The sequence below is a fragment of the Notolabrus celidotus genome, chromosome 9 (assembly GCF_009762535.1).
Source record: "Notolabrus celidotus isolate fNotCel1 chromosome 9, fNotCel1.pri, whole genome shotgun sequence".
In the NCBI taxonomy this organism is placed as follows: Eukaryota; Metazoa; Chordata; class Actinopteri; order Labriformes; family Labridae; genus Notolabrus; species Notolabrus celidotus.
The window spans coordinates 5,613,910-5,639,154 of NC_048280.1; the positions used below are offsets into that span (position 1 = coordinate 5,613,910).

General features: G+C 40.3%; 3 protein-coding genes, 2 non-coding genes and 1 pseudogene across 7 annotated transcripts; all 6 read left to right on the plus strand.

The window, feature by feature from the left end:
• Positions 1-441: 441 nt before the first annotated feature.
• LOC117819051 (nuclear factor 7, brain-like) lies at positions 442-14,949 on the plus strand. 3 transcript variants are annotated; one of them, XM_034692257.1, is made up of 2 exons: positions 442-2,034; positions 14,623-14,949. In XM_034692257.1, exon 1 carries the CDS (start codon positions 561-563, stop codon positions 1,992-1,994), a length of 1,434 nt encoding a protein of 477 aa, XP_034548148.1. In that variant the 5' UTR covers positions 442-560; the 3' UTR covers positions 1,995-2,034; positions 14,623-14,949. The 3 variants fall into 3 exon arrangements, with proteins under 3 accessions (XP_034548148.1, XP_034548147.1, XP_034548146.1); XM_034692256.1 differs by having other exon boundaries at positions 442-1,828; positions 14,207-14,949; XM_034692255.1 differs by lacking the exon at positions 14,623-14,949 and adding an exon at positions 2,245-2,619.
• Positions 4,017-4,135, plus strand: LOC117819639. The gene has a single exon (XR_004632579.1). It is a non-coding gene; the product is annotated as a 5S ribosomal RNA (ribosomal RNA).
• LOC117819055 (nuclear factor 7, brain-like) lies at positions 6,402-9,583 on the plus strand. Its single transcript, XM_034692261.1, has one exon. It carries the CDS (start codon positions 6,537-6,539, stop codon positions 7,947-7,949), a length of 1,413 nt encoding a protein of 470 aa, XP_034548152.1. The 5' UTR covers positions 6,402-6,536; the 3' UTR covers positions 7,950-9,583.
• Positions 14,950-16,340: 1,391 nt separating the features above from the next.
• LOC117819638 lies at positions 16,341-16,459 on the plus strand. The gene has a single exon (XR_004632578.1). It is a non-coding gene; the product is annotated as a 5S ribosomal RNA (ribosomal RNA).
• Positions 16,460-19,252: 2,793 nt separating this feature from the next.
• LOC117819052 (nuclear factor 7, brain-like) lies at positions 19,253-21,392 on the plus strand. The gene is made up of 2 exons (XM_034692258.1): positions 19,253-20,847; positions 21,053-21,392. The coding sequence occupies exon 1, from the start codon at positions 19,383-19,385 to the stop codon at positions 20,805-20,807; it is 1,425 nt and encodes a 474-aa protein (XP_034548149.1). The 5' UTR covers positions 19,253-19,382; the 3' UTR covers positions 20,808-20,847; positions 21,053-21,392.
• Positions 21,393-22,745: 1,353 nt separating this feature from the next.
• Positions 22,746-22,854, plus strand: LOC117819641 (annotated as a pseudogene).
• The last annotated feature ends 2,391 nt before the right edge of the window (positions 22,855-25,245 follow it).

The window sequence follows — 25,245 nt, forward strand, 5'->3', positions numbered from 1 at the left end:
GCAAGGAAGACTTATGAGACTTAAAATACACTGTTAATCTAAGAAAGAGAACAACAAGGAAAATACAACACAAAAACAAAAACAACTTGTGATAAATACGTGCTTACACACTATAAGCAAATGTTCCTTCCACATGGAAGAATATCACCAAGCACTCACAGCTGAGTGTGGAGAAATGGGACAGTGCTGGCATCTTTCACTGTCTACTGTTTTTGAACACCATGAAACACTGAAAATTTGTATTGCTAAATTTAAAAAAAGTCACTACAGGGAAATTGTTTTGTTCAGAAGCAAAAGGGAAAAAATTACAATTGTAAAAGGCAGCGATTTGTCTCCATCTGCTGGTGCAAAAATGGCACTCCAGCATTTCTACTAGTGTGTTATTAACCCGTGACTGATATAAACAAAAGTGAAAGTTCAGTTTGACAGTGTTCAGACGCCATTACAGTGTGTGAGAGCTCGGCTGATAAACACAGAATCGAAGTGCTGGAATTAATGCTGAGAAAAAACGTTAACTCGGTGAGTCTGACATATTTAAAAAGGAGTTAGATACCAAAAAGATGTCTGAAAGGGCTCTTTTTGAGAGTTACCTGAACTGCCACGTGTGTGCAGAGACTTTCACAGATCCTGTGTCTCTGAGCTGCAACCACAGGTTCTGTTCAAGCTGCCTGCAGAAATTCTGGGAACAAAGTAAGAACAAGAACTGTCCCATCTGTAAAAGAAAGTCATCAAAAGACGATCTAGGGGTGGACTTTGCATTGAAAGAACTGTCTGACTCGTTTGCTGGGAGACTGAAAGTGGGATCATCTGAGACAGAAAAAGGAGAGAAGAAGGTGGAGGTGGTGTGTAGTAAACATCAAGAAGAGCCTAAACTGTTCTGTAAAGATGAACAGAGAGCTGTGTGTCATGCCTGTGACTTTCCTCACCATGTTGGTCACACTGTGGTTCCTGTAGATCAAGCAGTCAGGGAGCTGAAGGAGCAGCTGAAACCAGACTTAAAGTCTCTACAGGACAAGAGGAACAAATACAAACAAGTGGAGAAAACATACAAAGAAGTGATTCAACACTCCAAGAAGCAGCTGTTGTCCACAGAGAGGAAGATCAGAGCAGAGTTCAACAAGCTCCACCAGTTCCTGAAAGAGGAAGAGGAGTCCAGACTGACAGCTCTGAGGGAGGAAGAGGAGCAGAAGGGGAAGACTATCAGCAGAGAGATGAAGAGGATTCAGGAGCAGATCTCCTCTCTGTCAGACGGTATCTGTGCTGTTGAAGAAGACCTGCAGAAACACAACGTGGCCTTCCTCAGCAGTTATAAACCCACTCAGACCAGAGCCAGAGTCCAGTGCTCAGAGTCAGATCCACAGCTGGTCTCAGGAGCGCTGATAGATGAGGCCAAATACCTGGGCAACCTGTCCTTCAGAGTCTGGGAGAAGATGAAGGACTGGGTCCACTTCAGTCCGGTCATTCTGGACCCAAACACTGCTGCTCGCGATCTCTATCTGTCTGATGATCTGACCAGTGTGAGAAAAGGAGACACATGTCAGCAGATTCCTGACAATCCAGAAAGAAACTCTAATTATGCCAATATTCTGGGCTCTGAGGGCTTCAGCTCAGGGAAACACAGCTGGGAGGTGGAGGTGGGAGACCATCCTGGCTGGAATGTGGGTTTGGCTAAAGAGTCAGTTGACAGGAAGGGAGAGTGTTTTGCTTCACCAGAATATGGAATCTGGTGTTTATTGCATCGCAGGGGAAAATACACAAATTGTCTTAATGAGACTCTCACAGTGAAGAAGAGTCTCCAGAGGATCAGAGTCCAGCTGGACTATGACAGGGGAGAGGTGTCCTTCTACGACCCTGAAGACATGACTCACATCTACACTCACAGAGAAACTTTCACTGAGAGAGTCTTCCCATATTTCTGTGTTCTGAAGTCTGGTGATGTTAAAACTGTTGACATCAAAATCTGTGAAACTGACGTGAGCATTGATATGTGCTGAATACTCTAAATGTATTACAACACCTTGAAGAAGTTTACTACTATATGTTTTGATAGAGGTTCAAACTATTTTCGGTCAGGTCTATGCCTTATTTTCAGTTTGTTTTTGTTTACTCTACTTAATCAACGACTGGACATTTCCCTCTGTGTGCTTGTGAAACTTTTTGGATTTTTGGGGCTTTATGCTTTTATTTTGAAAAGACAGTTTGAAAGAGACATGCACTGAATCCTGCCTGGACCAGGAACCTATTCTATTACCAGTGTGAAGAGAGCTGTAGCCTCTGTACATGAAGGCGCCCTCTCTACTGTCTGAGTGAAATCTGCACTCTGTACCTCTGAATCTTTGATGATCATCAGACAATAACTGTTGCACGCTAAGATTTGTGTCTTCTGGTGAGGTGTTTCTGAGTCTTTTACAAATTCATTTTTATTCTTCAGAATATGTTCTTAAGTATGTGGAATTATTTTGAAATCCTGACAAAGCTTAAAGGGATTCATGCAATATTATTGTTGTCATCATTTCCTGTTTTCATGCAATTCACTGTGTAAATGTGCAAAAAAAAAACATTGATTAAATCAGGTACATTCTTTGTGACTCAATAAAACAATAATATCTTCAATCTTAATGAGCATGAGTTTATTGAACGTTACAAGTTCTTAATCAACAGGTAAACAAGACTAAACTATGTTATAAATTAACAAATCAGAGCTGTTAGCATCCCGTTAATGGCGTCTTGTTTTGAGTCAAAGTAGAATCAGTTTATTCCAGTTTGGGATTTTTAGTTTAATGTATTTTTGTCAATCCTTTAAATTATGCAGTTCATCTATGAAACATATTTAATATTCTTTATGTTATTTTCTTAAAGATGAGTTTTATGAAGAATTTGTGATCAGCATAGAGGATGAACCTGCAGCACTGTTTGGTTTAACATATTATGTTTCTGTTCAAACGATTCATTTTAACTTCTTGACATGTGTTCATGCCAGCAGTCTTAGAAATGTACAACACAAATATGTCTTTAAAGAGGTTGTGTTATAAAAAAAGGCAATACAAGTTATTTTTAATGCAAATGATAATGAACAGTTCTACAAGAGTTCTCAATCAATCAATCTTTGTTTATATACTACCTTTCACAAAGATTGAATGTAATTCAAAGTGCTTTAGAGCGATTGATAAAACAAGAAAGAAGCAGGAGTAAAATAATGGCAGAACATACAACATATTAAAAAACAGCAAATAACTTGTGTAATATCTTGTGTTACATAATTTAGCCTGTCTCTGCTAAAAAGTCAAGAGTAAACATTCTTCATGTGACCACCATGCCTATATTTAGATTATCTTTAATCAAATAAAAAGGCCATGAACGCAAAATGCAAAGGCTGCATTACACTTTTACCACGGTCCCTGAACGCACCTGCAGTGACAGTCGGTTCACTGCACTCTGAAATGCATTCACGAAACTAACACTGCAGCAAGGGCGTTGCTAGGCATAAAGCTCTACTGGGGCACAGGCCCCCTACAATTTACACACACACATGGGCAGGTGTTTCCTTGTGCCCTCTAAAGAGATCCAGAGCTTTTTTCCAGTTAGTGAAACCAGTGCTCACAAATGTGTCATGTTTCATGTGTTTACCAAACATCCTACATGAGAAACAAAAAGCTGCATCTCTATTTACAGAATATTATAACCAGGGAAAGCTTTCAAACCATTGTGAATTTAATGATGTTTCTTTTTAACCCAAAGCAGTGCTGGGGATAGTGGGACTTCACTTGTTTAGGAATTAATGAATGTATGGGAAACACTGCGGTGGATGCAACACATTAACAACTGGCCTAAAGTCTTGTCCTTTACTTCCGATGGCCAGTCCGCCCCTGATACTGGGGCACAGCTCATTTATACTGAGGCACATGCCCCAGTAAAGGGGGTCTGGCGACGCCCCTGCACTGCAGCCATGAACTGTACCAAAGGTTATGATAGTGATGATGACATCTATAAGAAGTGTTTTTATACTCTCGGTATTCGCTTACGGCCATACCACCCTGAACACGCCCGATCTCGTCTGATCTCGGAAGCTAAGCAGGGTCGGGCCTGGTTAGTACTTGGATGGGAGACTGCCTGGGAATACCAGGTGCTGTAAGCGTTTTACTTCTATTTACAGACAGCAAAGGGCAATGCAGCTGCTGCAATATAAACAATGCTCAGACACTTCAATAAAACATAGATTTTAAATGCTAAAACAATTACATTTTATTCATTTTAGAAGCTATAATAAAAATGGAATCAAGCTTTTGATTCACTCTCACTTCAACTTACTAGAAACCTTAGTTACTCAGAACAAGATGACCTTAAACAACAATATGTGATATGACTATTATTAAAGTCCTGTATGTTTCCATTTGGCTCCAATACACAAAGTTCATTTTGACTTTTTCAGCGCTGAATGAGCAACATCGAATGTATCTTTCTAAGCACCATCTGCAGTCTGCTGGGGCAAGATAGGAAAGAACGAGAGAGAGAGAGAGAGCGATAAGAGGAAACACAAGGTTGAGAGCAAAAGAGAGTGGAGGGAGAGAATTGAATGAGGAAATAATATGGTTGCAGTAATAAAAGTAAGGAGCATTACAGTTTTTCTCAATTGCTAAAACACTAAACCCTATTGTCTGAACCAAGTTCCTTATCGGCCTGAACCCATGTATTGAATCAGTCACTCTTTTAGAAAACTATAAGCACTTTTCACCTGTTAGACACAACTTGAAAACATATTCTCACTCACTAAAACATGTTGCGCTGTGATGCACTTGTGTTGCGTAATGGTAAGCACAGGGAGCAAAAGTTCAACATATTTGAAGCACAGGTGTCACAGCTTAAACACAACCACTCAAAACTGATCACACTTGTTGCTAATGTTGTACGTAGAGTAGACGTAGAGTTCGACAGGTGCAATATATTTATTTTTCTCTAGATCGCACCGTGAAACTAAAAGCAAGCCAACAAACAAAGAACATTTCAATTCATAATCATCACACACCATAACGTTTCCCGTATAAAAATAGATTAACTTTCATTTAAAAACAGACATACCTCGCTTCGCCTACCAAGGGTGCAAAACATTTAAGCTTGGAGAACCATCTCGACCACGGACCACTACGAAGCCTCCCCAACTGCATGCACGCCATTCGCACCGATCACAGCTGTTTCTCCGCTGTTTCTCCGCTGCTGATCGGCTGTGATAGGCTGTGATAGGCTGTGATAGGCTGTGATAGGCTGTGATAGGCTGGGATAGGCTGTGATCGGCTGTGATCGGCTGTGATCGGCTGTGATAGGCTGTGATAGGCTGCGATCGGCTGCGATAGGCTGCGATAGGCTGCGATAGGCTATGATTGGCTGTGATAGGCTTTGATCGGCTGCGATCGGCTGCGATCGGCTGCGATAGGCTGCGATCGGCTGTGATAGGCTGTGATCGGCTGTGATCGGCTGTGATAGGCTGTGATCGGCTGTGATAGGCTGCGATCGGCTGTGATAGGCTGTGATCGGCTGTGATCGGCTGTGATAGGCTGTGATCGGCTGTGATAGGCTGTGATAGGCTGTGATTGGCTGTGATTGGCTGTGATAGGATTTTGAGCAAGATACTGTCTTTTGCAGGTAATCCATGGTGTTTTGCTATTTGTACGAATTGTTTTGAGAAATGCACTTACTGTTTTGCAAATGTCGAGGATGATTTGAGAGATGTACCAAAGCAACTGAGAAAAACTGTAAGATCTTTGAGATGCGGCCCCTGACTAAATACTCACAGGGGTCATCACACAGGTGAGACAATCGAGACACAAGTGGAAACACTCCGCACATAATCAGAACGGAGGGAAAACTCAGGAAGTAAAGCTAAACCAGAAACACAGGGAGAAATAACTACAAAATAAAAACAAAAACACGATAGACTAGAAACACACATGGAATAAAACACAAGACAAGGTACCAAAGGAAGCAAGGAAGACTTATGAGACTTAAAATACACTGTTAATCTAAGAAAGAGAACAACAAGGAAAATACAACACAAAAACAAAAGCAACTTGTGATAAATACGTGCTTACACACTATAAGCAAATGTTCCTTCCACATGGAAGAACATCACCAAGCACTCTCAGCTGAGTGTGGAGAAATGGGACAGTGCTGGCATCTTTCACTGTCTACTGTTTTTGAACACCATGAAACACTGAAAATTCGTATTGCTAAATTTAAAAAAAGTCACTACAGGGAAATTGTATTGTTCAGAAGCAAAAGGGAAATAATTACACTTGTAAAAGGCAGCGATTTGTCTCCATCTGCTGGTGCAAAAATGGCACTCCAGCATTTCTACTAGTGTGTTATTAACCCGTGACTGATATAAACAAAAGTGAAAGTTCATTTTGACAGTGTTCAGACGCCATTACAGTGTGTGAGAGCTCGGCTGATAAACACAGAATCGAAGTGCTGGAATTAATGCTGAGAACAAACGTTAACTCGGTGAGTCTGAGATATTTAAAAAGGAGTTAGATACCAAAAAGATGTCTGAAAGGGCTCTTTTAGAGAGTTTCCTGAACTGCCACGTGTGTGCAGAGACTTTCACAGATCCTGTGTCTCTGAGCTGCAACCACAGGTTCTGTTCAAGCTGCCTGCAGAAATTCTGGGAACAAAGTAAGAACAAGAACTGTCCCATCTGTAAAAGAAAGTCATCAAAAGAGGATCCAGGAGTAAACTTTGCACTGAAAGAACTGTCTGACTCGTTTGCTGGGAGACTGAAAGTGGGATCATCTGAGACAGAAAAAGGAGAGAAGAAGGTGGAGGTGGTGTGTAGTAAACATCAAGAAGTGCCTAAACTGTTCTGTAAAGATGAACAGAGAGCTGTGTGTCCTGTCTGTGAGTTTTCTCTCCACCAGAGTCACACTGTGGTTCCTGTAGATCAAGCAGTCAGGGAGCTGAAGGAGCAGCTGAAACCTGACTTAAAGTCTCTACAGGACAAGAGGAACAAATACAAACAAGTGGAGGAAACATACAAAGAAGTGATTCAACACTCCAAGAAGCAGCTGTTAACCACAGAGAGGAAGATCAGAGCAGAGTTCAACAAGCTCCACCAGTTCCTGAAAGAGGAAGAGGAGTCCAGACTGACAGCTCTGAGGGAGGAAGAGGAGAAGAAGGAGAAGACTATCATCAGAGAGATGAAGAGGATTCAGGAGCAGATCTCCTCTCTGTCAGACAGTATCTGTGCTGTTGAAGAAGACCTGCAGAAACACAACATGGCCTTCCTCAGCAGTTATAAACCCACTCAGACCAGAGCCAGAGTCCAGTGCTCAGAGTCAGATCCACAGCTGGTCTCAGGAGCGCTGATAGATGAGGCCAAACACCTGGGCAACCTGTCCTTCAGAGTCTGGGAGAAGATGAAGGACTGGGTCCACTTCAGTCCGGTCATTCTGGACCCAAACACTGCAGGCCGCTGGCTCTATCTGTCTGATGATCTGACCAGTGTGAGACATGGAGACACAAAGCAGAAACTTCCTGACAATCCAGAGAGACACATTAAGTATGCCTCGGTTCTGGGCTCTGAGGGCTTCAGCTCAGGGAAACACAGCTGGGAGGTGGAGGTGGGAGACCATCCTGACTGGAATGTAGGTTTGGCTAGAGAGTCAGTTAACAGGAAGGGGGAGAGATTTGCTTCACCAGAATATGGATTCTGGTGTTTATTGCATCGCAGTGGAAAATACACAAATGGTCTTGGTGAGACTGTCACAGTGAAGAAGAGTCTCCAGAGGATCAGAGTCCAGCTGGACTATGACAGGGGGGAGTTGTCCTTCTACGACCCTGAAGACATGACTCACATCTACACTCACAGAAACACTTTCACTGAGAGAGTCTTCCCATATTTCAGTATTGGAAAGTCTGGTGATGCTAAAACTTGTGAGCTCAAAATGTGTCAAAGGTAGATTGGTGTGATGTTCAGGGAGGGCGGTGAGGTCTGACTGATTGATTCATGTCGTCATCATGGAGGAGGTTTTTCTTCCTGTTACTAATAATTCCAGTTCTTTCTTTAAAGCTGAGAATCATTTGATTTGAAGGAACATGAAGAAAATGTAGAAAACACATTTGGACTCTTTCAGTGTCGGACATGGTGGCACACATTGTTTAGTTCTTGAAGAATCCAGAAAATATTCCAGAGACACAGAATAAGCTGATCTACAAAAGTCGGCTTTATTATTGATGTGAAGCAGTTTAGCTGGAAATGTTTGATGTGATGGAAACATGCTGAAAGAACTGGAACCATTTAGATTCCATAGAATCATTTAGATCATTAAATACTTGATATGAATATTTTTGATTCAATCATTTAACATTTCTATATTTTCTCTGATTTTTGCAACATTTGGATTTTATTGGATTCAACCAAAACTTTACATTTTTAATTTCAAAGTTTTAAAAGTAGATCTGTAAATAAGTCTGTAAATAATCTCTGTCAAAATATTCACTTTTTTATGTTTTCCCTGGAAAAAAAAATATTTTTGCTGAAAAAAACAGTGAGCGTTGATTTAATATTTCCTTGTATTTTTAATACTTTATTTTATTTCATCATTACTTTTCATCTTTTAACTTCAAGGTTTTTAAAGTAAATTGAAAAAATACCTAAAAATATTTTTTTATAACACATGCAACATTTTTTATTTACAAAAAAAATATGTTTTTTTTAAGTTTTGTTTTTGTTTAAAAAAAAATAGAAAAAAGTGAGCGTTGCTGTAATATAACATTTTTGTTATCTTTCCATCATGAAACACAGATTAGTCATATTTCTTTAATTTCAGTATCTCATGTTAATTTAGACAAAAAAACTCAAATTGATTTCATACTTTTGTTTCTTTATCGTCAAAAGTTGTAGAGAAAATGTTCACTTCTGTTTGACGATGTTTGTGTTTGTGTCTCAGGTTCAATTCAAATCAGAGGATCCAAAAAAATCACAAGACATTTTCTAAACTGTCACTGAGGTTGTGAGAATAACAGCTGCTCTGAAATATCATTTCTCTGATCTGAGAATGAGTTTGATGTTTTGATTTCACTCTTGTTCTTGACAGATCATTTGAACCAGGACTTGTTCTTCACATTTTCTCTCCTTTTAGTGGTTAAAGCTGAAAGTGAAGTCAACACTTTCACCTGGATTGTCAGAAGTCTCCGTTCTAAAGCGCTGAGCTTTTCTTTGAAATGTGGGTGTTGATAGTTTCCAAAGTGTCTGGCTGTGCTCACTTCAGTCTTGATGTGAACATGAATCTGTGTTTTCAGGATTTCAAAGCAGCTTTTATTTCATCATTTCTGGACTTTTATTGTGAAAGAGCTGACGTGTGTTCCTGTGAGTCGATGAGAACTGTCACTCAGATGTGAAACAACCCATCAGCACATGAGTGTGTGTTTGAAGGACTTCAGGACTCACTCTGGATCACTGTGGATTCACTTGATGTTGTTTTCAATCACTTGTATGTTTTGTTTGTGCTTAGTGAATCCTCTGCTCCAAACCTGAATGACTTCATTCGTGTCCTGACTTCCTTCTATCAATAAAACTCTGTCCTGCAGTGAACACAAAGACTGATCGACTTCTCTATTGAAAGCATCCTTTTATTGAGAACACCTTAACACATTTTCTGAAGTTAGAGAAACACGTGTAGCACGTAAGAGAACAGAGCAATAATCTGAAGAATCAGAGAGCTAGAGGATTCATATTATTCTACAGAAGAAAGCCAAAGTGACAAAAAGAGACGAGGGGGAACTAGAAAGAGGTGAGAGACTGCAGAGAAACCACTGAATCAGGTTGGAAACAGAGGGAATAATGGGAGGAAGAGAGAAAGACAGCCTACCAAGAGAAGCCAGCTCAGTGTTGTCAGTGCAGCTTAGTCAGTGTGTGGAGAAAGAGGATGGCCGAGGTTCAGAGTGAACACAGCAGCAGCAGCTCCAGATGATCTCAGTAACACTTCATCAGACTAAATCACTGACAGGAAGGCAGCAGAGAAGGACACTGATTGTAGTTTATATGTGGAGCTGATCAATGATTCATTTTCACACAGGATGTCAGCTTCCATCAGTCTCACAGGATCAGGATTTGTGAGCCGTGTTGGTGGATTTGATTTTGTTAAGAAGTCAAATGTTTCTATAAAGGGGAGCGTTTTCTTCTTCTACACTTAAAAAGCTGCAGTTATCTCTGACTGGACTGTCTGTCACATTTGATTCTGCACTCAGTTTATTGTGCAGCCACATTTGAAGCATCAAACTGCCATCCATCTGAGTGTGTGTGTGTGTGTGTTCCGCTGTATGAGTGCGCCCCCTGCTGGAGCTCAGGTGCTGTTCCTCAAAGTGACATGCAGGCTGAGAGAAGCACCAGTTCACTCTCTGTGCTGATGGTCAACGAGCGCTCCAGCTGTTCTGCACTGACAACACAGAGCTCTGCAGAAAAGCATGCACATCAACCTTCATCATCATCATCATCATCACTGTCACCATCCTCATAGTGCCACAGTCTTTCATATCTTCATCCTGATCAATATCATCATCTTCATCACATCATCTTGAGACAAAAATAGCTGTATGAACTTTAAAAGCAGAGAAAACAGACGGAGAAAGGTGGACAATGTTCTTTTGGTCCAAGTACCATGCTTGATAAGACCTGAGGGCTGCGTTTATACTATTAATGATCACAGAGGTTGGTTTCACTGAAGGCAGATTGTGAGAAAGTTGAACACAGACACATCCTCACCTTAGGAGACTTTTCTAGCTTCACTTTTAAAGACTTCAAGAGGCTGAAGGGAAAACTTTTGGTGAGTCCTTCTTCATCAGTTTTAAAGAGACTTAAATAAACCTCTCAGTTTTGAGTTTGTATGAGTTGTATTCATTATGAAACCTTACAAAATGTATCCCCCACAGACGTGTGCACAAGGAACAGAAATATATTAACAAATGCAAAAGTGCTGATACGACCTGCTGGTGACTAAACCACAAAGCAGCATTTCCTCAAATGACACCACGTGACACAGTTCAGAGAAAGTGAAAGAAGATTTTGACATTGTTTAACGGATCGAAGACGCCATCACAGGGTGTGACATCTCTACTGGACAACACTAAACCTGAAGAACTCTAACTTGGTGAGTTTTGCTTTTGAAATATTTTTTAGATTTAAAACAAAACGCAGTTTCAGAAAGTTACCTGACCTTCCACGAGTGTTCAGAGACTTTCAGAGACCCTGTGTCTCTGATCTTCAAACCACAGCTTCCGTTGAAGCTGCCTCTGTAATCTGTGTGTGCTTGCTTTCTGTGTTGTGTGATGAAACAGTCCTAAATATCCTCTTTTGGCACCAATACATGTTTCATTCTGTTCATAACAGAAGAAATATAACTTTCACTCTGGTAAAGGCTCAAGAACAGATACATCAGACTGGCATTAAAATATCAAGTGTACCCCACAAGTCTACAGAGCTCCAGCAGAGGACGCTGTCGTGCAATCAATACAACTCTCTCAATACCAGACTTTACAAACATTACTCTATATGACATAGAATCCATATCAAAAACAACTTGTGAAAATACAAAGGGGTAAGTTGTACTATATCATTTCTTGTATCTGTTACACCTGCAGAAATTCTAGAAACAAAGTAAGAACTAAAACTTTCCCATCTGACCTAATAGTGTTGAGGGACTTAAAGAGGCTGAAGGGAACACATTTGGTGAGTGTGTGAATAAATCACCTTTGAAGAAAGAAGTAAACTGAGTGTTGTTCCTGCTGGCTGAGAAATAAAAAGAAGTAGAACTGGTTTAGTGTCAGTCTATGAGACGATGTTTGTAAAGTTGTGCACAAGCGGCAACCTCCAGTTTCAAAATATGAAGCCCATGCGGAAGTGTTATAAACTGCAATACATCTAGAGTCCACTTGAGGCTGGCTGCAGAAACACCAGAAACCACAGAGACATGAATGGGAAAAAGACGATCTTTGCAGCATTAATAAACATGTGTACAGCCTGGTTCAAAAAACGTCTTGGCTACAGTAGCTAATCTCTCTATCGGCACACACTGTACAGGGGGGGGGGGGGTTAATTTTTTCTAACGTGAAGGTTCAGAAAATATCAAGATTACCAGTTTTTGCCCAAATAAGGACATGACTGACTTGACTCCCGGTCGGGAACGCAAAGCTGTTGGCTAAGAGGCTCAAACTCCTCCCCTTTACGCCACACTCTGCCTGGTTGAGTTCCGCATTTCCAATATGGCTGCCTCCGTCGATTGGCTTCAAAACAGCGCTCAGGAACAGATGGGTGACATCATGGATACTACGTCAATATTTTATACGGTCTACGGTTGTGCAAACTAAAAATAAGAGAAACTATTCTGAACATTTGGCTCCAAAACTTCATAAAACGTTCTGTGAATTTTTTTAAAAGTCACTTTTTTATATTTCTGATCTTCTTCACATTTTACTTTGTTGTGAATAATATATTTCAATCACTGTTAAATCCAGATGCTAAATAAAAATCTAAATGTTAAATTTAAATATAAATGTTAAATCGAAATTTTAAATATAAATATAAATGATAAATGTTAAATTCAAGTGTTATTTTGTATGGGGCGCCTTTAGTACCAAAATGCTCAGAGACAGTACTGACCCAGTCTATGGTCCAAACAAGCTAAGTTAATAAAGTGATACACGCTTTATGAAGCTTTTATTTTGGTATTTCTGCTAGGGGGCAGTGAGAATTTGCATTTTAGCTCAATATGTAGGATTGAAGGGCATTTAACATTTATATTTAATATTTAACATTAATAATTAACATTTAAGATTGATATTTAACAATCAACATTTATATTTAACATTTAACTTTTAGATGTAACATTTAACTTTTAGATGTAACATTTAACTTTTAGATGTAACATTTAACATTTAATTTTAACATTTAACATTTAATTTTAACATTTAACATCAAGGTTTTAGAATCATCATTCATATTTACAGTTAACATTTATCTTTGTATTTAGTGTTTATATTAAACATTTGTAATATACGTATATCTAACATTTCAATTTACCATTAAACATTTAGATTTGTGTTTAACATTTAGATATAAAATTTAACATTTAATATTTAGATAAACATTTGGATTTAATACTGTAACTTAAATATATTTTTCACAACAACATTAAAAGTGAAGAAGATCACAAATATTGCTCTCAATGTGATAAAATAAAGTTACTCAAAAATTCACATTCTGTTTTCTTGATGTTTTGGAGCTAAATGTGGAGAATTGTTGTTTTTATTTTCAGTGTGCACAACTTTACAAACAGCGTCCCATCTCAGTCGGCCTGTTCAGATGTTCAGTCCTCACAGGGAGACTAAACAACAAAAACTCTCCTCTTCTGTCAGTGATGTTTTTATGAGCTGTATTCATGATGATACTTCAAAAAGCAGAAATAAACAAAGAGGTATTTACATGTTTTCTTTATACCTCTGTCTACAGGTGTGTGCACAATGAACTGAATAAATATCAACATCTTACCTCGTGACAAAGGTGAAGACAAATCAAAGATTTGGACTTGTTGAATGGATCAAAGACGCCAAAACAAGGAGTGAGGTCTCTGCTGGAAAACACACAACTGGAGGATTTGAAAGCTCTGAGAGGAACAGAAATTAACTTGGTGAGTCTGACATCTGAAGGCAAATATCAAGAGAAATGGCTGAGAGAAACGTTCTTTCAGAAGGTCTCCTGAACTGCCACGTGTGTGCAGAGACTTTCACAGATCCTGTGTCTCTGAGCTGCAACCACAGCTTCTGTTCAAGCTGCCTGAAGAAATTCTGGGAACAAACTGAGAACAAGAACTGTCCCATCTGTAAAAGAAAGTCATCAAAAGAAGATCCAATAGTAAACTTTACACTGAAGGAATTGTCAGACTGCCACTGGCATCGTCTGTCTGAGGATCTGACCATTGTGAGAAAAGGAGACACAAAGCAGCAGCTTCCTGACAATCCAGAGAGACACACTAAGTATGCCACTGTTCTGGACTCTGAGGGCTTCAGCTCAGGGAAACACAGCGGGGTGGTGGGAGACCATCCTGACTGGAATGTGGGTTTGGCTAAAGAGTCAGCTGACAGGCAGGAACCGAGCACAGAATCTGGAATCTATAGTGAAGAAGAGTCTCCAGAGGATCAGAGTCCAGCTGAACTATAACAGGGGAGAGGTGTCCTTCTACGACCCTGAAGACATGACTCACATCTACACTCACAGAGAAACTTTCACTGAGAGAGTCTTCCCATATTTCTGTGTTCTGAAGTCTGGTGATGCTATAACTGTTGACATCAAAATCTCTGAAACTGACGTGAGCATTGATATGTGCTGAATACTCTAAATGTATTACAACACCTTGAAGAAGTTCACTGCTATATGTTTTGATAGAGGTTCAAACTATTTTCGGTCAGGTCTATGCCTTATTTTCAGTTTGTTTTTGTTTACTCTACTTAATCAACGACTGGACATTTCCCTCTGTGTGCTTGTGAAACTTTTGGGATTTTTGGGGCTTTATGCTTTTATTTTGAAAAGACAGTTTGAAAGAGACATGCACTGAATCCTGCCTGGACCAGGAACCTATTCTATGACCAGTGTGCAGAGAGCTGTAGCCTCTGTACATGAAGGCGCCCTCTCTACTGACTGAGTGAAATCTGCACCCTGTGCCTCTGAATCTTTGATGATCATCAGACAATAACTGTTGCACGCTAAGATTTGTGTCTTCTGGTGAGGTGTTTCTGAGTCTTTTACAAATTCATTTTTATTCTTCAGAATATGTTCTTAAGTATGTGGAATTATTTTGAAATCCTGACAAAGCTTAAAAGGGATTCATGCAATATTATTGTTATCATCATTTCCTGTTTTCATGCAATTCACTGTGTAAATGTGCAAAAAAAAAAAATCATTGATTAAATCAGGTACATTCTTTGTGACTCAATAAAACAATAATATCTTGAATCTTAATGAGCATGAGTTTATTGAATGTTACAAGTATTTTAATCAACAGGTAAACAAGACTAAACTATGTTATAAATTAACAAATCAGAGCTGTCAGCATCCCGATAATGGCGTCTTGTTTTGAGTCAAAGTAGAATCAGTTTATTCCAGTTTGGGATTTTTAGTTTAATGTATTTTTGTCAATCCTTTAAATTATGCAGTTCATCTATGAAACATATTTGATATTCTTTATGTTATTTTCTTAAAGGTGAGTTTTATGAAGAATTTGTGATCAGCATAGAGGATGAACCTGCAGCACTGTTTGGTTTAACATATTATGTTTCTGTTTAAATGATTCATTTTAACTTCTTGACATGTGTTCATGCCAGCAGTCTTAGAAATGTACAACAAAAATATGTCCTTTAAGAGGCTGTGTTATTAAAAAAAGGCAATAGAAGTTATTTTTAATGCAAATGATAATAAAAAGTTCTACAAGAGTTCTCAATCAATCAATCTTTATTTATATACTACCTTTAATAAAGATTTAATGTAATTCAAAGTGCTTTGCAGCGATTGATAAAACAAGAAAGAAGCAGAAGTAAAATAATGGCAGAACATACAACATATTAAAAAACAGCAAATAACTTGTGTAATATCTTGTGTTACATAATTTAGCCTGTCTCTGCTAAAAAGTCACAAGTTAACATTCTTCCTGTGACCACCATGCCTATATTTAGATTCCCTTTAATCAAATAAAAAGGCCATGAATGCAAAATACAAAGTCTGCATTACACTTTTACCACGGTCCCTGAACGCACCTGCAGTGACAGTTGGTTCACTGCACTCTGAAACTAACACTGCAGCAGGGGCGTTGCTAGGCATAAAGCTCTACTTGATCACAGGCCCCCTACTATTTCCCCTTGCTCTCACACACACTCACACACACACACACACACACACACACACACACACACACACACACACACACACACACACACACACACTGCATCTCTATTTACAGAATATTATAACCAGGGCAAGCTTTCAAACCATTGTGAATTTAATGATGTTTCTTTTTAACCCAAAGCAGTGCTGGGGATAGTGGGACTTCACTTGTTTAGGAATTAATGAATGTAAGGGAAACACTGTGGTGGATGCAACAAATTAACAACTGCGCCTAAAGTCTTTTCCTTTACTTCCGATGGCCAGTCCGCCCCTGATACTGGGGCACAGCTCATTTATACTGAGGCACATGCCCCAGTAAAGGGGGTCTGGCGACGCCCCTGCGCTGCAGCCATGAACTGTACCAAAGGTTATGATAGTGATGATGACATCTATAAGAAGTGTTTTTATACTCTCAGTATTTGCTTACGGCCATACCACCCTGAACACGCCCGATCTCGTCTGATCTCGGAAGCTAAGCAGGGTCGGGCCTGGTTAGTACTTGGATGGGAGACCGCCTGGGAATACCAGGTGCTGTAAGCATTTTACTTCTCTTTACAGACAGCAAAGGGCAATGCAGCTGCTGCAATATAAACAATGCTCAGACAGTTCAATAAAAACATAGCTTTTAAATGCTAAAACAATTACATTTTATTCATTTTAGAGGCTATAGTAAAAAATGGAATCAAGCTTTTGATTCACTCTCAATACAACTTACTAGAAATCTTAGTTACTCAGAACAAGATGACCTTAAACAACAATATGTGATATGACTATTATTAAAGTCCTGTATGTTTCCATTTGGCTCCAACACACAGAGTTCATTTAGACTTTTTCAGCACTGAATGAGCAACATCGAATGTTTCTTTCTAAGCACCATCTGCAGTCTGCTGGGGCAAGATAGGAAAGAACGAGAGAGAGAGAGAGAGCGATAAGAGGAAACACGAGGTTGAAAGCAAAAGAGAGTGGAGGGAGAGAATTGAATGAGGGATAGAAAAGGGAAAGAGGAAAGAATATGGTTGGAGTAATAAAAGTAAGGAGCATTACAGTATTTCTCAATCACTAAAACACTAAACCCTATTGTCTGAACCAAGTTACTTAGCGGCCTGAACCCATGTATTGAATCAGTCACTCTTTTGGAAAAACTATAAGCACTTTTCACCTGTTAAACACAACTTGAAAACACATTCTCACTCACTAAAACATGTTGCGCTGTGATGCACTTGTGTTGCGTAATGGTAAGCACAGGGAGCAAAAGTTCAACATATTTGAAGCACAGGTGTCACAGCTTAAACACAACCACTCAAAAACTGATCACACTTGTTGCTAATGATGTGAGGAAACCAATATAAGCCTGGATCCGGCATGCCAGGGTTTTGTCCCCCGTTGCCTGGCCAGGGAGAATGTGGCCTGTGATGTGGATGAAGTCCTGTGGCCTGACCCAGCACTTAGACCTGATGCTGTGGCTGAATGGTTGTAGATACTGTAAGCACTTCAGTTGGATTTTGTGGATTACACTGTAATGTGCTTCTCATTTATATTTGTTTTTACTCTATTTTTATTGAATACAGGTGCTACATCCAAAGAGGACTGTTTTGTTGTTGTTGTTGTTGCAAAATTCATTTAGCCTACTGTGATCAACAAACATTATTTCTACAGCTTCATGTCCTGAGTATTGTGTTTTCAGTTTTTTGATGTAGTGTGTAATGACTGCTCAGTGTTGTTTTTAATTTTGATTGACTTGGGGTATAATCTGACAACATTGTTTGGTTTTGCAGGAAGAGTCAGAGGTTTGGTGAATGTAGTTTTAAAGGTGACATATCATGCAAAATCGACTTTTTAATGGTTCTCTACCTGAAATATGTTTCCCTGGCATGTCTACAAACCCCACGAAAAAAAGAAAAAAATCCATTCTGCCCCTGTTCTGATTTCTCCACCTTTCTGTAAATGTGTGCTGAAACAAGCCATTTCAGTTTTCAGTGTTTTTCATACGTCACAACGACATCAGGTCTGTAACAGGAAGTCAGAGCTCGGAGCTTGTTCAGCCCATAGACTGTATAAAATACAACTCAACCCCTCCTCTGTTTTTCATTCCCTGCACACATGTGTGCTAACAAGGAGCTTAGGAGGGAGGCATGCTAGTTGTAGGCTGTCTTAATAAACACAAAGGTCGGTTTTACTCCACACGTCTGCAGATTTGAAGATCGAGTGGATGATTTTTATTTATCATGGAAAAGTGCTAGCGCTACTTAGCATAGCCACATAGCTACATGTTTGTAGCTGTGTACCAAGACACACGTCGACATACTGACAAATAAAACAACAAGAAACACTAAATCTGTGACCAATGGTTCAGAAAGGTCCTGCTACAGGCGCCTCTCCGTCAGGATCAGATTCTGGACCCGATTCAGAGGGTTAAAGTAACGCAGGTCTGTGAGCAGCCGTGTATATTCAGCCAACATGTAAACATTAGATCAACGTGCCGGAGAGCCGAGGCTACATCCACTTCCTGAGGGGGCGTGGTCAGAGAGAAAACAGAGTGTTCTGAGGAGGGCTGAAAAAGAGGGTTTTTCAGACATGCCAAAATCTGATTTCAAAGTGTTTTTTTGAGCATAAACTTTAAAGACATGTTTTGGGGACCTCTTAGACCAATATATTTTGATGAAAAAGAGCGTAATATGTCACCTTTAAAGTTGGGTTTTGTGCTTATAGTGTTGAGAAAAGCGTGGTGGATGTCAAGATGTGTTTTAGCAATTGAGAATACTGTAAGTTAGGGTGGTTAGTGAGAGGTGAAGAGTACAGCAGGTGGAGGGAGAAGGGTGTTTGATGCAGGACAAAGCAGGTATTGTTATTGATAATAATTTGGGGTATTCTATAACAGTCAGCCACATACTACAGTTGATGTGTTAACATCCTGAAGTACAGTCAAAGTACAAACTTTGCTCTCTATATGAATCTCTGGTGGGTCCTCATAATGCCAGCACTTGTAGCCGCATTTTTGTGTCTTTGGCAACATGTTCTTCTTAATCTACTGTGCAGTGAAAAGGGGGCTGGCAAGTGTAAGTAAAGAAAAATGTGTTTATAAAGCACTTTTAAAACGCTCGCTGAATACAATGAATCATTGAAAAGTAGTATTGCTAAATTGAATTACTTTTTTCTTCTTTTTGCAAAAGAACTGTCTCTCCAAGGACATTATATTGTTCAAAAGCAAAACATAAAATAGTAAAACTTTGAATGACAGTGATTTGTCTCCATCTGCTGGTGCAAAAATGACATTGTGGAATTTCTACAGGTGTGTTTTTAACCTGTGACTGACGTAAACAAGAAGAAAGCAGATCTTGGCGACATTACAGGGTGTGAGAGCTCGGCTGGAAAACACAGAATCGAAGTGCTGGAAGCAGTGCTGAGAGAAATACATAAACTCGGTGAGTCTGACATATTTAAAAAGGAGTTAGATACCAAAAAGATGTCTGAAAGGACTCTTTTTGAACGTTACCTGAACTGCCACATGTGTGCAGAGATTTTCACAGATCCTGTGTCTCTGAGCTGCAACCACAGCTTCTGTTCAAGCTGCCTGCAGACATTCTGGGAACAAACTGAGAACAAGAACTGTCCCATCTGTAAAAGAAAGGCATCAAAAGAACATCTATTAGTAGACTTTTCACTGAAGGAACTGTGTGACTCGTTTTCTGGGAGACTGAAAGTGGGATCATCTGAGACAGAAAAAGGAGAGAAGAAGGTGGAGGTGGTGTGTAGTAAACATCAAGAAGAGACTAAACTGTTCTGTAAAGATGAACAGAGAGCTGTGTGTCCTGTCTGTGAGTGTTCTCTCCACCAGAGTCACACTGTGGTTCCTGTAGATCAAGCAGTCAGGGAGCTGAAGGAGCAGCTGAAACCTGACTTAAAGTCTCTACAGGACAAGAGGAACAAATACAAACAAGTGGAGGAAATATACAAAGAAGTGATTCAACACTCCAAGAAGCAGCTGTTGTCCACAGAGACACAGATCAGAGCAGAGTTTAACAAGCTCCACCAGTTCCTGAAAGAGGAAGAGGAGTCCAGACTGACAGCTCTGAGGGAGGAAGAGGAGCAGAAGGGGAAGACTATCAGCAGAGAGATGAAGAGGATTCAGGAGCAGATCTCCTCTCTGTCAGACATTATCTGTGCTGTTGAAGAAGACCTGCAGAAACACAACGTGGCCTTCCTCAGCAGTTATAAACCCACTCAGACCAGAGCCAGAGTCCAGTGCTCAGAGTCAGATCCACAGCTGGTCTCAGGAGCGCTGATAGATGAGGCCAAACACCTGGGCAACCTGTCCTTCAGAGTCTGGGAGAAGATGAAGGACTGGGTCCACTTCAGTCCGGTCATTCTGGACCCAAACACTGCACACGGCAGTCTCTATCTGTCTGATGATCTGACCAGTGTGAGACATGGAGACACATGTCAGCAGCTTCCTGACAATCCAGAGAGACACACTAATGGTCCCACTGTTCTGGGCTCTGAGGGCTTCAGCTCAGGGAAACACAGCTGGGAGGTGGAGGTGGGAGACCATCCTGACTGGAATGTGGGTTTGGCTAAAGAGTCAGCTGACAAGATATTTGTATCACCAGAACATGGACTCTGGCGTTTATTGCATCGCAGTGGAAAATACACAAATGCTGTTAGTGAGACTTTCTCAGTGAAGAAGAGTCTCCAGAGGATCAGAGTCCAGCTGGACTATGACAGGGGAGAGGTGTCCTTCTACGACCCTGAAGACATGACTCACATCTACACTCACAGAGAAACTTTCACTGAGAGTGTCTTCCCATATTTCTGTGTTCTGAAGTCTGGTGATGCTAAAACTGTTGACATCAAAATCTCTGAAACTGACGTGAGCATTGATATGTGCTGAATACTCTGAATGTATTACAACACCTTGAAGAAGTTTACTAGTTATATGTTTTAATAGAGGTTCAAACTATTTTCGGTCAGGTCTATGCCTTATTTTCAGTTTGTTTTTGTTTACTCTACTTAATCAACGACTGGACATTTCCCTGCTTGTGAAACTTTTTGGATTTTTGGGGCTTTATGCTTTTATTTTGAAAAGACAGTTTGAAAGAGACATGCACTGAATCCTGCCTGGACCAGGAATCTATTCTATGACCAGTGTGAAGAGAGCTGTAGCTTCTGTACATGAAGGCGCCCTCTCTACTGTCTGAGTGAAATCTGCACCCTGTGCCTCTGAATCTTTGATGATCATCAGACAATAACTGTTGCACGCTAAGATTTGTGTCTTCTGGTGAGGTGTTTCTGAGTCTTTTACAAATTCATTTTTATTCTTCAGAATATGTTCTTAAGTATTTTGAAAACCTGACAAAGCTTAAAAGGGATTCATGCAATATTATTGTTGTCATCATTTCCTGTTTTCATGCAATTCACTGTGTAAATGTGCAAAAAAAAATCATTGATTAAATCAGGTACATTCTTTGTGACTCAATAAAACAATAATATCTTGAATCTTAATGAGCATGAGTTTATTGAACGTTACAAGTTCTTAATCAACAGGTAAACGAGACTAAACTATATGTTATAAATTAACAAATCAGAGCTGTTAGCATCCCGTTAATGGCGTTGTGTTTTGAGTCAAAGTAGAAACAGTTTATTCCAGTTTGGGATTTTTAGTTTAATGTATTTTTGTCAATCCTTTAAATTATGCAGTTCATCTATGAAACATATTTAATATTCTTTATGTTATTTTCTTAAAGATGAGTTTTATGAAGAATTTGTGATCAGCATAGAGGATGAACCTGCAGCACTGTTTGGTTTAACATATTATGTTTCTGTTTAAATGATTCATTTTAACTTCTTGACATGTGTTCATGCCAGCAGTCTTAGAAATGTACAACACAAATATGTCTTTAAAGAGGTTGTGTTATTAAAAAAGGCAATACAAGTTATTTTTAATGCAAATGATAATAAACAGTTCTACAAGAGTTCTCAATCAATCAATCTTTATTTATATACTACCTTTCATAAAGATTGAATGTAATTCAAAGTGCTTTGCAGCGATTGATAAAACAAGAAATAAGCAGAAGTAAAATAATGGCAGAACATACTACATATTAAAAAACAGCAAATAACTTGTGTAATATCTTGTGTTACATAATTTAGCCTCTCTCTGCTAAAAAGTCAAAAGTTAACATTCTTCCTGTGACCACCATGCCTATATTTAGATTCTCTTTAATCAAATAAAAAGGCCATGAACGCAAAATGCAAAGGCTGCATTACACTTTTACCACGGTCCCTGCAGTGACAGTCGGTTCACTGCACTCTGAAACTAACACTGCAGCAGGGGCGTTGCTAGGCATAAAGCTCTACTTGATCACAGGCCCCCTACTATTTCCCCTTGCTCTCACACACACTCACACACACACACACACACACACACACACACACACACACACACACACACACACACACACACACACTGCATCTCTATTTACAGAATATTATAACCAGGGAAAGCTTTCAAACCATTGTGAATTTAATGATGTTTCTTTTTAACCCAAAGCAGTGCTGGGGATAGTGGGACTTCACTTGTTTAGGAATTAATGAATGTAAGGGAAACACTGTGGTGGATGCAACAAATTAACAACTGCGCCTAAAGTCTTTTCCTTTACTTCCGATGGCCAGTCCGCCCCTGATACTGGGGCACAGCTCATTTATACTGAGGCACATGCCCCAGTAAAGGGGGTCTGGCGACTCCCCTGCGCTGCAGCCATGAACTGTACCAAAGGTTATGATAGTGATGATGACATCTATAAGAAGTGTTTTTATACTCTCAGTATTTGCTTACGGCCATACCACCCTGAACACGCCCGATCTCGGAAGCTAAGCAGGGTCGGGCCTGGTTAGTACTTGGATGGGAGACCGCCTGGGAATACCAGGTGCTGTAAGCGTTTTACTTCTATTTACAGACAGCAAAGGGCAATGCAGCTGCTGCAATATAAACAATGCTCAGACAGTTCAATAAAACATATATTTTAAATGCTAAAACAATTACATTTTATTCATTTTAGAGGCTTTAGTAAAAATGGAATCAAGCTTTTGATTCACTCTCACTTCAACTTACTAGAAACCTTAGTTACTCAGAACAAGATGACCTTAAACAACAATATGTGATATGACTATTATTAAAGTCCTGTATGTTTCCATTTGGCTCCAATACTCAGAAGAGTTCATTTTGACTTTTTCAGCGCTGAATGAGCAACATCGAATGTTTCTTTCTAAGCACCATCTGCAGTCTGCTGGGGCAAGATAGGAAAGAACGAGAGAGAGAGAGAGAGAGAGAGAGCGATAAGAGGAAACACGAGGTTGAGAGCAAAAGAGAGTGGAGGGAGAGAATTGAATGAGGAAAGAATATGGTTGCAGTAATAAAAGTAAGGAGCATTACAGTATTTCTCAATCACTAAAACACTAAACCCTATTGTCTGAACCAAGTTCCTTAGCGGCCTGAACCCATGTATTGAATCAGTCACTCTTTTGGGAAAACTATAAGCACTTTTCACCTGTTAGACACAACTTGAAAACACATTCTCACTCACTAAAACATGTTGCACTGTGATGCACTTGTGTTGCGTAATGGTAAGCACAGGGAGCAAAAGTTCAACATATTTGAAGCACAGGTGTCACAGCTTAAACACAACCACTCAAAAACTGATCACACTTGTTGCTAATGTTGTACGTAGAGTAGACGTAGAGTTCGACAGGTGCAATATATTTATTTTTCTCTAGATCGCACCGTGAAACTAAAAGCAAGCCAACAAACAAAGAACATTTCAATTCATAATCATCACACACCATAACGTTTCCCGTATAAAAATAGATTAACTTTCATTTAAAAACAGACATACCTCGCTTCGCCTACCAAGGGTGCAAAACATTTAAGCTTGGAGAACCATCTCGACCACGGACCACGACGAAGCCTCCTCGACTGCATGCACGCCACTCGCACCGATCACTGCTGCTGCTCTGCCCGATCACAGCTGTTGCTCCGCTGCTGATCGGCTGTGATCGGCTGTGATAGGCTGTGATAGGCTGTGATAGGCTGTGATAGGCTGCGATCGGCTGCGATCGGCTGTGATACGCTGTGATAGGCTGTGATAGGCTGTGGTAGGCTGTGGTAGGCGGTGATCGGCTGTGATCGGATGTGATAGGCTGTGATGATAGGCTGTGATAGGCTGTGATAGGCTGTGATACGCTGTGATACGCTGTGATAGGCTGTGATAGGCTGTGATAGGCTGTGATACGCTGTGATAGGCTGTGATAGGCTGTGGTAGGCTGTGATAGGCTGTGATACGCTGTGATACGCTGTGATAGGCTGTGATACGCTGTGATAGGCTGTGATAGGCTGTGATACGCTGTGATACGCTGTGATAGGCTGTGATACGCTGTGGTAGGCTGTGATCGGATGTGATAGGCTGTGATGATAGGCTGTGATGATAGGCTGTGATACGCTGTGATACGCTGTGATACACTGTGATAGGCTGTGATACGCTGTGATAGGCTGTGATAGGCTGTGATAGGCTGTGATAGGCTGTGATACGCTGTGATACACTGTGATAGGCTGTGATAGGCTGTGATACGCTGTGATACACTGTGATAGGCTGTGATACGCTGTGATACGCTGTGATACGCTGTGATAGGCTGTGGTAGGCTGTGATCGGATGTGATAGGCTGTGGTGATAGGCTGTGATGATAGGCTGTGATGATAGGCTGTGATACGCTGTGATACGCTGTGATACACTGTGATCGGCTGTGATACGCTGTGATAGGCTGTGATAGGCTGTGATAGGCTGTGATACGCTGTGATACGCTGTGATACACTGTGATAGGCTGTGATAGGCTGTGATACGCTGTGATACGCTGTGATAGGCTGTGATAGGCTGTGATACGCTGTGATAGGCTGTGATACGCTGTGGTAGGCTGTGATCGGATGTGATAGGCTGTGATGATAGGCTGTGATGATAGGCTGTAATACACTGTGATACGCTGTGATAGGCTGTGATAGGCTGTGATACGCTGTGATACGCTGTGATAGGCTGTGATACGCTGTGATCAGCTGTGATCGGATGTGATAGGCTGTGATGATAGGCTGTGATAGGCTGTGATACGCTGTGATAGGCTGTGATAGGCTGTGATACGCTGTGATACGCTGTGATAGGCTGTGATAGGCTGTGATACGCTGTGATAGGCTGTGATACGCTGTGATACGCTGTGGTAGGCTGTGATCAGCTGTGATCGGATGTGATAGGCTGTGATGATAGGCTGTGATAGGCTGTGATACGCTG